Source organism: Cydia strobilella, chromosome 17 (assembly GCF_947568885.1).
Source record: "Cydia strobilella chromosome 17, ilCydStro3.1, whole genome shotgun sequence".
Classification (NCBI taxonomy): domain Eukaryota; kingdom Metazoa; phylum Arthropoda; class Insecta; order Lepidoptera; family Tortricidae; genus Cydia; species Cydia strobilella.
Genome location: NC_086057.1, coordinates 11,291,270 through 11,307,055, shown reverse-complemented (window position 1 = coordinate 11,307,055; position 15,786 = coordinate 11,291,270). Strand labels below are relative to the sequence as shown.

General features: G+C 37.3%; 1 protein-coding gene across 1 annotated transcript in view; it reads left to right on the top strand.

Moving 5' to 3' along the window:
- The first annotated feature begins 402 nt into the window (after positions 1-402).
- Positions 403-15,786, top strand: part of LOC134748772 (probable phospholipid-transporting ATPase IM) — a 62,175-nt gene continuing 46,791 nt past the window's right edge. The window contains exons 1-3 of the mRNA XM_063683551.1: positions 403-686; positions 11,191-11,249; positions 12,815-13,027. Coding sequence (XP_063539621.1) covers positions 506-686; positions 11,191-11,249; positions 12,815-13,027 — 453 coding nt within the window. The 5' untranslated portion in view covers positions 403-505. The remainder of the gene's footprint in view (positions 687-11,190; positions 11,250-12,814; positions 13,028-15,786) is intronic.

Here is a 15,786-nt window from a genome sequence, read left to right as displayed (position 1 = left end):
CCAGGAGTGAGTAGACTAGGTTACGACTTGATTTTATTCTGAACAGTTAACCCCATTTGAGTACATACGTACAAATGTACATATATATAAAATATAATATTTGAGATTTTGAGCTTCAAAAGTGCCGCGTAAGTTTTCAAGGCGTTCACGACTGTAAATGTAAATAAATATAACGCGCGATAATCGTGTGTGCTGAAGCCGTCAAACATCCACTGCGCACGTTGCTTGTTGTGTAGCCGGAAAAATCTCGTTTTGTCGGTTTTTCTAACGGCAATGCAGGAAAACGTAGAGAGTTTTCTCGATTAGTAGCGGCCAACACCGCGCGAGATGAGAGGGCAACACAGGTCTCAGATGCGCGCGCCGTTCGGGCGGCGCTAGTGTGTGCTGCGAGTCTCGGCCCTGCGGCTCGGCGGAACGCGCGTGCGGTCGCTGCTAGTGCTCAGTGGTACGGTGCACCGGGGTGGCCGGGCGAGACGGGCGGCATGGGGCGGCGGTAGCGGCGCGGATGTGCGCGCGCTCGGAGGCGGTAGAGCTGGAGGTGCTGGGCGCGGAGGGCGAGCCGCGCCCGCCGCGCCCGCTGCGCCTCTCCCTGCTCGAGCTGCTGGGCAAGCTGGTGCGACGCGAGCCCGCGCCGCCGCACCGCCGCAACCGGCACAACCATCGCTTCCGCACCTTCGTCTCCTGCGGTTCGTCTATTGATTCCTAACCCTATTTACACTTGTGCATTGTGTAGCGATAGGTAACTATTACGCGACCTTTGTGCGTGTCATGAGTTTTCCGACTGAAATGTAGCATTATTTAAATTAGAACGTCCGAATTGTTGATACTTCACAAGGCGTAGAAATATAAAGGGAGTGGATGGTGGCACAGATTGGCCAAGGTTAGCGTCGCGCCCCCGCACGGTCAACGGCCGAGCGTTTCGGCGCGCACAGTATGAACCGCCGTCGCTGTTTGTTATCGATTCACCGCCGACGTTCTTCTTAGCGATATTGTTTAACTTACTACTACAGTGTAGGGATAACTTTCAAGGAATCTATTTAACAATTCTATTAAGTAGCTTACGAGTTTGTGCAAGTTACCATAGTCTACCAATATTTCCTGTTATTTCTTTACTTTTTAACTCATGACTCATGAGTCATGAGTAACTGAGACCAGCGGGACCCTATGATGGCTGCGTTTATGACGTGATAAGTACTCACAATACCTTATAGGTATGTAAATACAGAAGGTTCACTATTTAACAAACCCGACAGTTGGCAGAAAAATACCGGTATTGTACCCTTTTCGTGACTTTTATGATAGTAAAGATCTAATCTGTTCCATTGTTACATGTTGTCATTGTAACAATGAAAAACATTTTCTTATGCTACACCACCCATAAATGAGGTCCATGAGCAAGTTTACACGACATATCTCTTTAAATAAAATAAAACCCCACTTAAAGCGAATTCAATTTTTAAAACGCCGCGAAATATGTGAAGGGTATCATAGGAAAATGTTTTCCATTGATTCCAATGACGAAACAAGAATGTTATGCACGTTACAATGTTAACAACGTGGAACAAATGAACAGAATACATCTCCATTTAGCAAATAGGTCAACGCGTAGGTTGATCGAGCCGCGGTCGCTAAAACAAAACTCACAGATTTATTAGATTTTCATATCCCAGATACTATATAGAATGACAGTGCGACTGCCCAATCCGCTCAATCGAACTCATTCTAGTACAAAGCCTGATATATTGAGGTGGACAAGCGAACAGTTTAAATATGTACGAGTAAATACGTTGAGTAACCCTATTATTATTATTATTTGTGTTTGGGTGCTTTCTATGTATTTATGTATTTGTATATTATAGGTATATATATCGTTGTCTGAGTACCCATAACACAAGCCTTCTTGAGCTTACTGTGGGACTTAGTCAATCTGTGTAAGAATGTCTTATAATATTTATTTATTTATTTTTATTTGTATGGGAGTTTGGGAGGAGACTAGCGGACACCTGCCGCTGCCGTGACAATCAGTCTCAAAAATTGTGTAAGACAGGTGGTGACTGGCCAACTCATTGAGTGGGCCCTACAACGGCCGCACGCACAGTGCGACAATAGATCTACACTTCATAGCGGCTGTGAGGTTGTAGTGAGGTGAGGCTGCGGTAGCCAGTTCCCGGTTATCCGTTCAGCAGGCCGCCGGCGTTATGACATTTTACACTTCCAACCTGGAGCATAGGTCCCGCTCTTGCGACTCCACCCTGGCCGGCCACTCAAGGCAAGCACAGAGGCGAGGGCCAGATGAAAGGGCCCTCTGGAATAGGGGTCCGCGGTGTCGCCACTCACCGTCAGCTCGCCACAAACTGCCCCCGCTACATTATTATTATTATTATTTTGAATAGCAAATTCCTTTAAATCAATGAAAATTACTTCACTTAAAAAATCTATTTGAATCTTCTTAATACCGTAGACATTAAGGTCGATTATTCCTTTTTTTTTATCTCAAACAATATCAACCATCATAAGCAACAAGTGGAGCTCTCAATCAGTGTTCATTCATCTCGTGTAGGCGGTTGCCCATCTTGCTGTGAAATAATAACTTGAATGTCAAATATAATTCAATTCAATTTATTTATTTAAATAACTCCAATGGCCCTTAATGGTTAGTATAACAATTAAGATTAAAACTCAAATTTATTTTGTTCAGAATTTTAAACCTACGCAAACTCGTGTAAAACTTGGAACGGTCTGCATTTATTTGCAAGTCAATGATATTGTCACATCTTGGGTTAATTCGATCGAATTTTATTCATTATTAAAAATCTCCGCCTAGTATCCCACATAACTGATTTTCTCCCTTTTTGGATATCCCGTACGAATACGTGAATAAGTTATTGATGTCCCGTATCGCCACTTGATTATATGACTGACTAGGCACAGTTCGTTTAATTTCGAACGCTTTACGTTTTTATCCTATCCAGTGATGTTAAATTAAACCTTTGATCCTGTATGAAGGGATTTTTACTTCAAAAGGGAAAAAACTGAAAGATTTACTCATCCAGTTTTTCTGTCTTAAAGATGTATTTCTGCCTACACTAAGCTGAACTGTACTGGTAAGTATACTGACAGCATTTGAAAAACACATTGTCGCACCACTGCACTATGCAATTTAAACTTCGCCTGACCTAGCAACTGCACTACAACTACTTACTACTTTTTATTTACTTACGATAGGCAAGGAATAAGGAATAGACGAGTTATTGCTGTAGTTACTAGTTGCCCATGATGGCCACGATCATACAATTTAATGCACTCAGCTTTGGGTTTCTTTACGAGTCTTGTTGTTAGTCTTGAGTTATATTCGAGTTGAAGGAAGGCATCGCAAACCGGACTAATCCTATATAGTACACAACCTAATTTCCCTCTGGGCTAGCAGAACGTCTGATGGCACTGGCAGTCGTATTCGTAAAACCTATACTAATTCTTAGGATTATGTTGAAATATGAAAATGAAAAAAAAAAAGGTAAAAGGTTGGGACTTCCTATTAAGTATATTATACTACCTGTATCAGGAAGCCCCGCTCCTTCGTAGCAACAAGTTGTAGGTTTAAGAAAAAGTAAAGACGTAAGTGATGTTGTAAAGAGGAACCTTGACTCCTTTAGTATGCAACCGGGAATACGGTAATGAGGAGAAATTAAAATAACAGTTTTCTCAATTAAAATAACAAATAAGTACAATTATGCTGCTTTCACGTAGTCCGGTCACGCATTGCAAATGAAATTTCGCAGTCGTGTCTGGAAGATACGCAGCTGTAGTTTATCGGGCGTACTGCTAACGCGCGAAGTGCCCATGAAAACATGATTAGTCGTAAACCGGGAGAAAAATCGATCGGCGTCTGCTTGGCGCCCGCCCCAAGCGACGCGTCTAACACTTCAGCGAGGGCGCTATAGCAACAAACCGCCGCCACGCCCCGCGGGCGCGTCATAACACCGGCTTCATAAAATGCACTCGGTCGATTTCTTCTACAAACGTATACAGACGTAAAAGTATACCGAGATTTTAACTACTTAAACTTCTCGGGAATCTCGATGTATTTGTACCAGACGTTAGGTTATGTTGCTAAGAATTTTGCCCATTTGTCTGGACCGCCGTCCGTGCGTCAAATGCGTGTCGTTTCTTATAATGAAACACTGAAGATTTACGTAATTAAATATGTACTTGTTCTTTTATTTTGCAACTATGCTGAATAAATAGGTTAGTTAATGAATCAAGTAAAATTGTTCTTAGTAATTTAAAACTTAAAATCGATCGACAAAATCGCGCACGCGATGAGTGTCACCTGTAGTGTGTATTTGGGTTTTTCCTTATGGTATTCACTGACGTCACGACTTTTTTTATTTGGTAACCCTATGTATTCCTAGCGATGTTTTATCTCTTTGTGGGTGTTGTTAGCAACTTAGCAAGGCGACCCATGTTTAAAGCGACTAAAACAAAACAAAGCCTTAAGAGCACGGCTAATTACTCGAGCTGCCCTGCCCGTCTATCCCGTTCCTTGCCGAGTTGAATACTCATTCGACCAGTGTAACTGCGACCTTAAAATCCGTAACAACTATTCATAATCAGATGCCACTTCTTTACTGATTTGGCTCATTTGGCTGAGTTGAGCGTTCGCTAAGTAAAGTGAAATAACTCCTGTTCGTGACATAGCCTGTATTATGTCCGTTCTTTAGAAAGCTTTGAGCTTAAGCTTGCATTAATAACTTCCTGATCTTTATGAAGATGAATAAGGACACGTACATTTAATGACATTCGTAGGCAGTTCGCGATGTAACTGCGACGGCCTATATGTATAGGGAACGTTGTTACTTATTATCACATGCATGACACGTCGCTTTATTTAAATAATCCGCACCACATTAAATTTGTGATATTTACTACCGACGACCGGTCTGGCCTAGTGGGTAGTGACCCTGCCTGTGAAGCCGATGGTCCTGGGTTCGAATCCCGGTAAGGGCATTTATTTGTGTGATGAGCACAGATATTTGTTCCTGAGTCATGGGTGTTTTCTATGTATTTAAGTATTTATATATTATATATATCGTTGTCTGAGTACCCATAACACAAGCCTCCTTGGGCTTACCGTGGGACTTACTCAATCTGTGTAAGAATGTCATATAATATTTATTATTATTATTTATTATTATTATCACTACTATCATCAGAAATAATTATGTTTTGAAACGAAAGACACAACGATGTTTTGGACGTTTAGTATCACCTTGGGCTTGCGTAGCTAAAACTAAAATTACTAAGAGTATTTACAGCCGCAATAGATGAAATATTTTATTTATAAATATTAATTACATTTTACATTTTCATACCAATTATGATTCTACGTGTAAAACGTAGCATGATTAAAGTCCACAATTTAACTTCTAGGCGTTAATAAAACAATTTAGCTTGATAAGTAATTCATAAAAATGCGTCAAATAAACACACTCTTCTTTCGTGTATACACAAAAGCAGTGTGCTTGGAGAATGTACCTACTCTACGACAAATAGGTATTTATTTGACAAATATTTTTTTTTGTTCTACAGACACGTTCAATAACATTAAAATTATGCAAAATGTTGAATCCGCGATGGTGATTAAATTTTCATAAGATTTGCGAGTTTAAAAACTTAAATGTGAGTTTGTGAATGTCAACTTTTCAAATGTTAATTGTTTGACATTTTCCAAAAGATTAATGTAAATACCCAATTAGGGTGGAAACTCCGCAAATAAACCCAGAATGATGCCGGATTTAATTACGTTTATAGCTCACGAGATAATGATCTATTTACCAAACAAGATAGTAAAGGACTATTGACTGTTTATTTATAAAATGATTACACGGGTACCTTTTTAATAAGTACATTTATGCGCATTTATTTGGTAATCGTAATTAAACTAAAACCATACAACATGCACACGTGCATAAGAGAGACACTCGGCAAGACACTGAACAACCTTTAAATTTAAATACATATTTATATCAAATTATTAAATAATTACCTAAATATGGCTAATAGAAGGAAGCTCAAAGAAATACATTCTCATGGTTATTAGTGAAAATAAAAAGTTTTCCTATCGACTTGTTGCAACTACTTTCATTGGGGGTGGTCTGTGTTTGATCCCTACACAAAATACATATACTGATATTACATTTTAATTGATATTTCGTCACGATTTTCATCAACGTGTAAAACTTTTGATGGACGTGATCATAATTAAATAAATATTATAGGACATTCTTACACAGATTGACTAAGTCCCACAGTAAGCTCAAGAAGGCTTGTGATGTGGGTACTCAGACCAACAATATATATAATATCATCATCATCATCATATCAGCCTTCTATCGCCCACTGCTGAGCATAGGCCTCTCCTCGCGTACGCCACTTATCCCGGTCCTGAGTCAATCTCATCCAGAAGTGACCCGCAGTCTTCCGAATGTCGTCCACCCAACGAGCCAACGGACGCCAGGCACTCCTTTCGTCTGAAAGCGGCCACCATTCCGTTAACATTTTGGCCCACCTGCCATCACTCTGTCTGGCAACATGTCCCGCCCAGCTCCATTTAAGTTTGGTAATGACGTATCTAACGTCTTGCACTTTGGTGGTTTGGTGGTGGTGAATATACAAATAAAAAACACCCAAGACTCAGAAACAAATGTATCTGTGCTCATCACACAAATTTCATTTCATTTCATATTCATTTATTTATTGCATTCCATATGTTATTACAGATGATATCCTAAACTAAATTGTCACAACATGGACCCTGAATAGGGTATAGCAAGTTTACCTTAATAGCTAAAAACTTAAAATTACCTTATAAAATATATTACCTATTGCTTAATATCTCAATTTACTACGTATACTTTCAGCAGCATAAGCAGTAATGTCAATAAAAAATAACAATAATCGAATTTTAAATTGTTGTGAGTCATACTAACGCTAAACTGTCATAATAACTAGCGTGTAATTTAGCATAATAATAATGTCAATTCTTTAAATCATTCCATTACATCAAGACAATAAAGTTATTTTTAGTAAAGTAGAAATTAATACTTATTCGTTATCAGATGTCATAAATTCCTGATATGAATAAAATGATTTATCAATTAACCACGATTTCAGTTTGTTTCGAAATATATTATACGTTTCAACTTCTTTAATATAGTCTGGGATTTTATTATATATTTTTATTGACTGGTAATGTGGCCCGTTTTTATATATGGCTAATTTAGGTTCTGGGAGAACTAGTTGTCTATTTCGACGCGCGCTTTTGACGTACTGGAAGTCAGATATATGTTTTCTTACAAATAGTCCAACCTCCAGTATGTAAATACAAGGTAAAGTAAGAAGCTTTAGGTTAGTAAAATGTGGTCGGCAGCTTTCTGGTTGTCGGATGTTAGCTATAACACGTACGCATTTTTTTTGTGCGATAAATAGATCTTCGACGTCTGTGCTATTCCCCCATAAGATTACTCCGTACCGCAACCATGCGTAGGCATATGCGTAATATGCAGAAAGTGCACATTCTACGCTTGTGTTCCTTTTTAGTACACTTAACGCAAACAAAAAACGTGATAGTTTGTTCCTGACCTCTTCAATATGCGTTTTCCAATTTAAATTCGTGTCAATGTTTAGTCCTAATAGTTTGAATGAACTAACCTCTTCGATGCCAAGTTCTTTTGACGTTGCCGATAAATCTAAATCTTCTTTTTGGTACGGGTGAAACTGAATTAATTTGGATTTGCTCATATTAAGTTCCAAATTATGTTCATTTAGCCAGTTCCTAATTTCTGCTAAAGTTTCGTTGATATCACTTTGAAAGTTATGGTTTATGGGACTTCTTAACAAGAGGGACACATCATCTGCGAACATGATGCAAGTGTGTTTTGTAATTTTGGGCAAATCATTTATATAAACTAAAAACAGGATACATCCCAAAACTGACCCCTGAGGTATTGAACAATTGGTTATTAGGGTGTCTGATTGTATGTTTGAGATAAATGCCCTTACCGGGATTCGAACCCAGGACTATCGGCTTCACAGGCAGGGTCACTACCCACTAGGCCAGACCAGTCGTCAATAGCCAGGTCCACACAGGGCGAGCATACGCGCGAGGAAATTTCCTCGCGTATAAAACGGCCGGTGTAGACTGTAGACGTGCCTCGGCCGAGGCGGCGCGCGCGTGTGTGGACCCGGCTAATAACAGCAACTTGAAAATATTTGTAGACCGGATCAATATTTACTGATTTAATCACCCGCATTAATTGTATTTACAGTTTCTAGGATTCCGTACTTCCGTAGTCAAAAATAAATCCTTATACTTTAGCCATGCAGGCCAATGGAAACTTACATTTTTATTTCAAAATAATGTATTTTTTTATAAATTGCTCGTGCGTCTCGCTTGCTTCAATATATGTCTAAAGAAGTACTAGTGACATGTACGCGCGTATGATACAATAGTTATTTGTTATACAAGGGTGCAAAGTTGTATTTTACCCGCGAGTGTAGAATTGAAACACAAGCAAGCGAAAGGATTCTATAGGTGAACCACGAGCGAAGCGAGTGGTTCTAAAATAGAATCCTGAGCATAGCGAGTTTTTCAACACACGAGAAGTAAAATACATTTGCGCCCGTGTATAACACAAAACTTTTCACCTCACTATAGCGAGGAAAATGCAACATCCACAGGCGTTAGATCATCTTCATCACTGGAATTACTCATTTCTTTACGATATTATAACAGAAAACTCTGGAAGTTGTGTATTTTTACGCGAGTCTGTGAGAAAAGTTTTTTAAAAAAAAATTGGTCGACAATGTTGACTAGTGATGTACCGACTAGTGATTTGGCCGACTAGCCGACTGGCCGACTAATCGGCGCTCAGGTGGCCGATTAGTCGGCCGACTAGTCGGCTAGTCGGCCGAATCCGTAATCATTACTTTCTCTATAAAGTTTACATAGGGATTTTCACTGCAATAACTTTGTCTTATTATGTAACACTAAACTCTCGCGTTTTGTACACATATTTAATGATATTAACGGGTCTACCGCGATAAAAATTCACTATTTTCTACCTGGTCCAACACAGCAAAAACCATTTGCGTCGCGATATTTATCAAATTACTAATTGAAAGATGTTTCCTGCCGATGTAAAGACTTAACGACTGGTCGTGTGGAATAACAATTCAACTATTTATTACCATCCCCAGTGACCATAGGCTGTAGAAGCATTGTGCTCCGCCATTACTCATAACAGTAATAATTCCTCTGCGGCTTGAGTGATATAGAATTTCCTTATGAGACCCGCGTTTTGTAAGGTTGGTAGGTCCTACCTAGCAGCTTAATTAAAGACACCTCAAGTAATAGAAATAAAATTACCTATAATTCATATTACTTACTTTCGTAAATGCAACCAAATACAAAATATGATACGGTCTGCGACGACATTACGATAATAATAATTGTGTATGTACAAAACATTTCGTACGCAACCCAAATAGATATTTATCATTTGATATTCGCTGTTTATATCGTTTATGTCCTGTTTTTTCTGTAATTAAGAATAGGCCGACTAATCGGCCATTTTGGCCGACTAGTCGCCGACTAATCGCCGACTACAAATGTGGCCGATTAGTCGGCTTTCCCGACTAGTCGGCGACTAGTCGGTACATCCCTAATGTTGACATTTCTGACGTATGAAATGTCAACGATGCGTTTTGAAATTGCATCGACTCAACTTGTGCATTCAGAATTATATTTAACATCATTATAAAAAACAAACGTTTCTTATGGAATTTTAAGGTTTATGACTTAAAATCATTAAATAAAGCTAAATTTGGTATTTTTCATTAGATTCTCAAACCATTTATTTAATGATAATTAATATCGAACGAATCATTATCATAAACGATTTACGTTTTGTTATCTGTCAAGCTACTTAAACACGCTCCATCCAAGGTCAAATTACTTTCCCCACTAGTGGATAAAACGCGTTTTTCCCCGCTTGTATTGAAGGATAAAAGACAACTTTCCGAGCTAGTGAGGGGAAAAATATTTATCAGTACGGTTTTTACTCACTCCGCTTTTTGCCGTACTGATAAATATTTTGAAATATGTCTCACGATAGTTTGAGCGCGTATGATACGTTTGAATGTTTGAATTGATCTTATGTCTGTCTGTTCGTCTTGTACATCTTAGCGCAATAGTTATCTTGGTACTAGTTTTGGTATATATGATGAAACTGTAAAGAAAGATTTATTTACAATAGCAATATTGTTTTCTGTAATGAGGTGTGCAATAAAGAGTATTTGTATTCTATTGTATTGTATTTCGATTCATAAATCCATTTGTGATTTTTTTTTAAGTTATGCAACCCATTTCCGCGGTTTCATAAGACACTATAGATAGAAAAGAACACATAACAAAATGCAAGTTAAATGTGAGCTGAAGAAGCCCAATAAGTACATCTTTTGCTGCAGCGCGCTATTTAGGTGTCAGACACCTTGGCGCGTTGTATGTGGGTAAATGTATCCTTTAATTTATACCCATTTACAAGGCTTTTGCTACCACTTCCCTGAGAGTTGATCCATAACATCTATAGAAGTATTTATTATATACTTGTATTTGTCTACGTCGATTGTTTTAAATATCCCGTAATATATCAAAATTTGATATAATAAGTTGCCCGTTTTCCGTTTTACAATGAAACAGGCCAAAATATAACACCTGAAAATATTCCTTGCAGAATTTTTTGCAGGTTCATACACGAGGCATTTTGTGTTTCTGTCGAATAAACAGCATTCAGCCTTTCCACATAGGTTTTTTTCTGTATTATGATCCTGAATATAATAAATATAAAAACTGTTTGTTGTAATTAAAATTTAGCATTGTAAATGTATGAACTCCCACTTATTAGATACTCGTATATGTATAAGTCTTAAATTTACGTAGTATGTCTGGTGTAGGTATAGTAGAAGTTAAGCATCTATATAGACGATATACATAAAAATCTTAACTGTGTACAACTTTTTACACACATTATGGCCCTTCTTATTTTTAACTACACAGATCTTTAATGTTATTAATGAATTTGATATCTAACGTAGCTATTTATTAACAATGTATCTGTTTTCTTGTTTCAGAGAATGAACGGAGAATCAAAGCTAACAATAGGGAATACAATGCCCAGTTCCGTTACGCTGTAAGTCTATTTATATTATATCAGTTATATCACACACAAAATGCAGCCGTATTATTCTTTCACGGCACTGTCGGCTCCTTTGTTTCATTCGCTTTTAGTAAATTAGATTGTCACTTCACACACGAAATGTTATTAGGTAAATCATAGAGGCGCAGTCTTTGATGTATAGGTATAAAGTCAACAAAGAGATACAATTGTAAATGGCTGCATTCGAAAAAAGCTATAACTAATAATTAATAGAACTATAAATAAAGCTGAAGCTTTTGTTGTTGAGGACGAATGTTGCTTAGCAATTATGACGAGGTCAATTCATTGATTGATTCGGAGTATCTCGGAAACACCTTACTTTTGTTGTAATTTGATTATCATTTATAGTTGTTATGTCATTTCCGTTGCTTCCTATTTTAAAGTAAAATAAATAAAACATAAACATATCCCATACTTACTAGATACTTAGATATGAGAAACACTGCTAAAATTATGAAAGCTCCTGTTTCAATTTAAATAAAACCGGCCAAGTGCGAGTCGGACTCGCGCACGAAGGGTTACGTACATTACACAATTTAAACAATGTATTTTTTATGTGAAATGTCTTTAAAAAACCCGTAGGGGTCGGATCAAAAACTAAGTAATTAAGTCCGACTCACGCTTGACTGCACATTTCTAATAGGTTTTCCGGTGATCTATAGGTAAAGATCCATTTTGTGTATTTGTTTTCAAAATTTTTGACCCAGTAGTTTCGGAGATAAAGGGGGGGGAATGGTCATTTTCTTGAATAACTTCTAAACTGTTTATCTTAAAATTATAAAAAAATATATTTGAGATTCTCACAATGAGCTCTTTCATTTGATATGTAACACGATATAGTTTGACAAACTTTATTTTTTAATTTTCTCATTTACCCCGTAAAAGTGGCCCCCGTGTTTAAAATTAATTTGTTTACGTTACATGTCCATCTTCGGGTCACAAACTTACATATGTGTACCAAATTTCAATTTAATTGGTCCAGTAGTTTCGGAGAAAATAGGCTGTGACAGACGGACAGACAGACGCACGAGTGATCCTATAAGGGTTCCGTTTTCTTTTTCCTTTTGAGGTAAGGAACCCTAAAAAACTCGAGCACATTGTACTCTACTATGTTATTGACTCAATTTTGAACTGAACAGAAACCTACATTCCGAAAATAGTGGTGCTTTGAACATTCTTAGTCCACGAAAATTACCCTCCCCTTTTTCTTTGAAATAAAAAATAATATGCACACTTAAATGCAAATTTGCTCATTTCACACCAAACAATCCACACATATCCTTAGTCGTTACACATACTAATGCGCACTACTTACACTTTAATGTTTTGGCTACTACTATTCAAAATATTGAATTTGTATTATTTTACTCACTGTTATGCATATGGCATCATATGGCACAGGAAGGTATGGTATATAAAGTTAAATAGATTACAATAGAACAATGAGTGAGACGATATGGTCCGTCGCGTGCCAAAGCAACATTTCTTTAAAGTTTAAAGTATTTAGATACGACTGACTGTTCACTGCTTTGTTCCAGAACAACTACATCAAAACATCGAAGTATTCGATCATAACGTTCCTGCCGCTGAATTTGCTGGAGCAGTTTCAGCGGCTAGCCAACTTCTACTTCCTGTGCCTGCTGGTGCTGCAGCTGATCCCCGCGATCTCGTCGCTCACGCCCATCACCACTGCCATCCCGCTCATCGGCGTACTCGCACTCACTGCCGTCAAGGACGCCTACGACGACTTCGTAAGTTGATCCATCGTGCTGTGACTTTAACGAATAAGTAGTTAACTTCTTTACTCCCTGTGTCTGGTCCTGCGAAGAGAGATTAAGAGTGCAATTTAATTAAAATAGGATATACAATAGCAATTTTTTTAACACATTCATTACCACCCACACAAGATATCCGCGCAAGGCCACAAAAATTTAGTCATATAAAGCTGTAGTACAACGATCCCGACTACCGGGTCGTCCGGCCTGGGAACGAAAGTCGAAACCATAAAATACCCGATAGTCGGGTTTTCGGCATTGAATGTGTTAATGGTGCTTTGAATTGTAACAACACATACAACAATATTGAAAGCGTCAGAAACACGCACATAGATATCACATATCGATGTTTCAGTTTTATTGCTTTAGTTAGCATTTGGCATACAAGTAGGTACTCTGCATTGATTGTAAATTCACACTACTAAAATAAACAACAGCGTCTGGAAATGCACAAATTTAAGTGATTATCGATATTTGGTACAGGAAATAAACACGTTCCACGACTTTAACATGGTTTTGAACTAAATACATAATAATAAATATTTACTTTAATTAAATACCCTGGTGTATAATGGTGATAGGGCTTAACTATAGATAATCGCACGGTAGAGGGTATATTTAATATTCAAACGATTATTCTAAGTAGAACAGGGTTTGGTAAATCATCAGTTTTAGGAATGTCAAATAACCACAACAGTTGGCTGGTATATCTTTCAGAGCCGCAATCATAGGTCCAACCAAATAGCCGCGTAAGGCTCGCGAGCCGTGGTTTGACGACCCATGTTCTAGAATAATCTAGAAAAACGATCTTCAACATACATAGAACATTGATAGTCTGTCTAAAAATGTAGCAAAAATCTCCCATGCTCCCCGGAGCCGATCTTGCAGACCGCCATCGCAGCCTAGCTCCTTGCGGCTAATTGGAGTGCCCTCGCCGTTGTCAAAGCCTACTTCGGAAGGGCCTCCACCTAATTCGACACATACTATGGACTGATCTATTAGCTAGGAAATTTGCTTTAAAAATAGAAACAATTTCAAAGATCGAGAGGGTGATTAGAACATTGTAATCTTGTTATGAATAGGTTATATTTTTTTGGTGGAAGTATTGTGTTGACAGCTGACAGATTATTTTTGTAATAACTATTAGTATAACCCGTTCGTATAAAAATACCGCAAATCGATGTACAGGTTAGCCGTTTGGCACACACATACTAGAGGCCAAAACAAAATTTTTGACCCGCAGTTCCTAAAAAAATTTCGCTGCGGCTTTCGGGGGGTGGTAAAACTTTTTTTTTTTGTATGCAAAAAATAAAAATTCCAAAACATATCGAGTGTTACGAAAGGGCTTTTTGAGGCGATTCTAAAAATATATCACATCATTACATTTCGGGCATTTTTTTTAAATTAAAACAAAAAGAATTTTCGAAACATACCAAGTTTGGGCTCCTCCAGACACGATATGGCTGATTTTTTTTGTACAATATACCACAAATGATACGTGATATCCTCATGTCTAACCCCAAGAAAGCAATTTTGAAAATAATATCATTAGCAATTTTTTTTTAATTTTTCAATTTTACAAAGTTACACAGTTCTACTTCAATACCTATTTCACGAGACTTATGGAACTATACTGCAGATACGGTACATGTTAATCATAAAATGATACGTAATATCCATATATCCAACGGGAAATACCTCTTTAACCCTTTAACTGCGCCTTTTCATCAGTTGGTATAATTTGTTTAGTTATTGACACAAAATATCAAGATTGTATCCTTCAGAAAGCAATTTTGAAAATAATTTCATTTAGATTTTTTTTTTAATTTCTCAATACTGTAATATTGAAAAATTATACACATGAAAAATATTTTAAAAAATTCTTAAAGAAATTATTTTCAAAATTGCTGTATTGGCGTTAGATATCAAGATATTACGTATTACTTATGGTATATTGTTCAAAAAGAAATCAGTAAGGTACATATATCGTACCTGAAGGATACAATCTTGATATTTTGTGTCAAAAACAAAACAAACTATACCAACCGATGAAAAGGCGCAGTTAAAGGGTTAAAGAGGTATTTCCCGTTCGATATATGGATATTACGTATCATTTTATGTTTAATATGTACCGTATCTGCAGTATAGTTCCATAAGTCTCGTGAAATAGGTATTTAAGTAGAACTGTGTCACTTTGTAAAATTGAAAAAAAAAAAAATGCTAATGATATTATTTTCAAAATTGCTTTCTTGGGGTTAGACATGAGGATATCATGTATCATTTGTGGTATATTGTACAAAAAAAAAATCAGCCATATCGTGTCTGGATGAGCCCATACTTGGTATGTTTCGAAAATTATTTTTGTTTTAATTTAAAAAAATGCCCTAAATGTAATGATGTGATATATTTTTAGAATCGCCTCAAAAAGCCCTTTCGTATGATACCACACTCGATAGGTTTTGGAAAAAAAAAATTTTTTTTCCATACAAAAAAAATAATGTTTTACCACTCCCCCGCAGCGAAATTTTTTTAGGAACTGCGGGTCAAAAATTTTGTTTTGGCCTCTAGTATGTGTGTGCCAAATGGCTAACCTGTACATCGATTTGCGGTATTCCTTTGAAATTGGGGTCGAGCGGCTTCCGCTATATGATAGGAAAATGAAAATAAGGAGAAAACTATAATCTTTGATCAATTATATTGGATCTTTTTTGGGGTTCCGTACCCAAAGGGTAAAA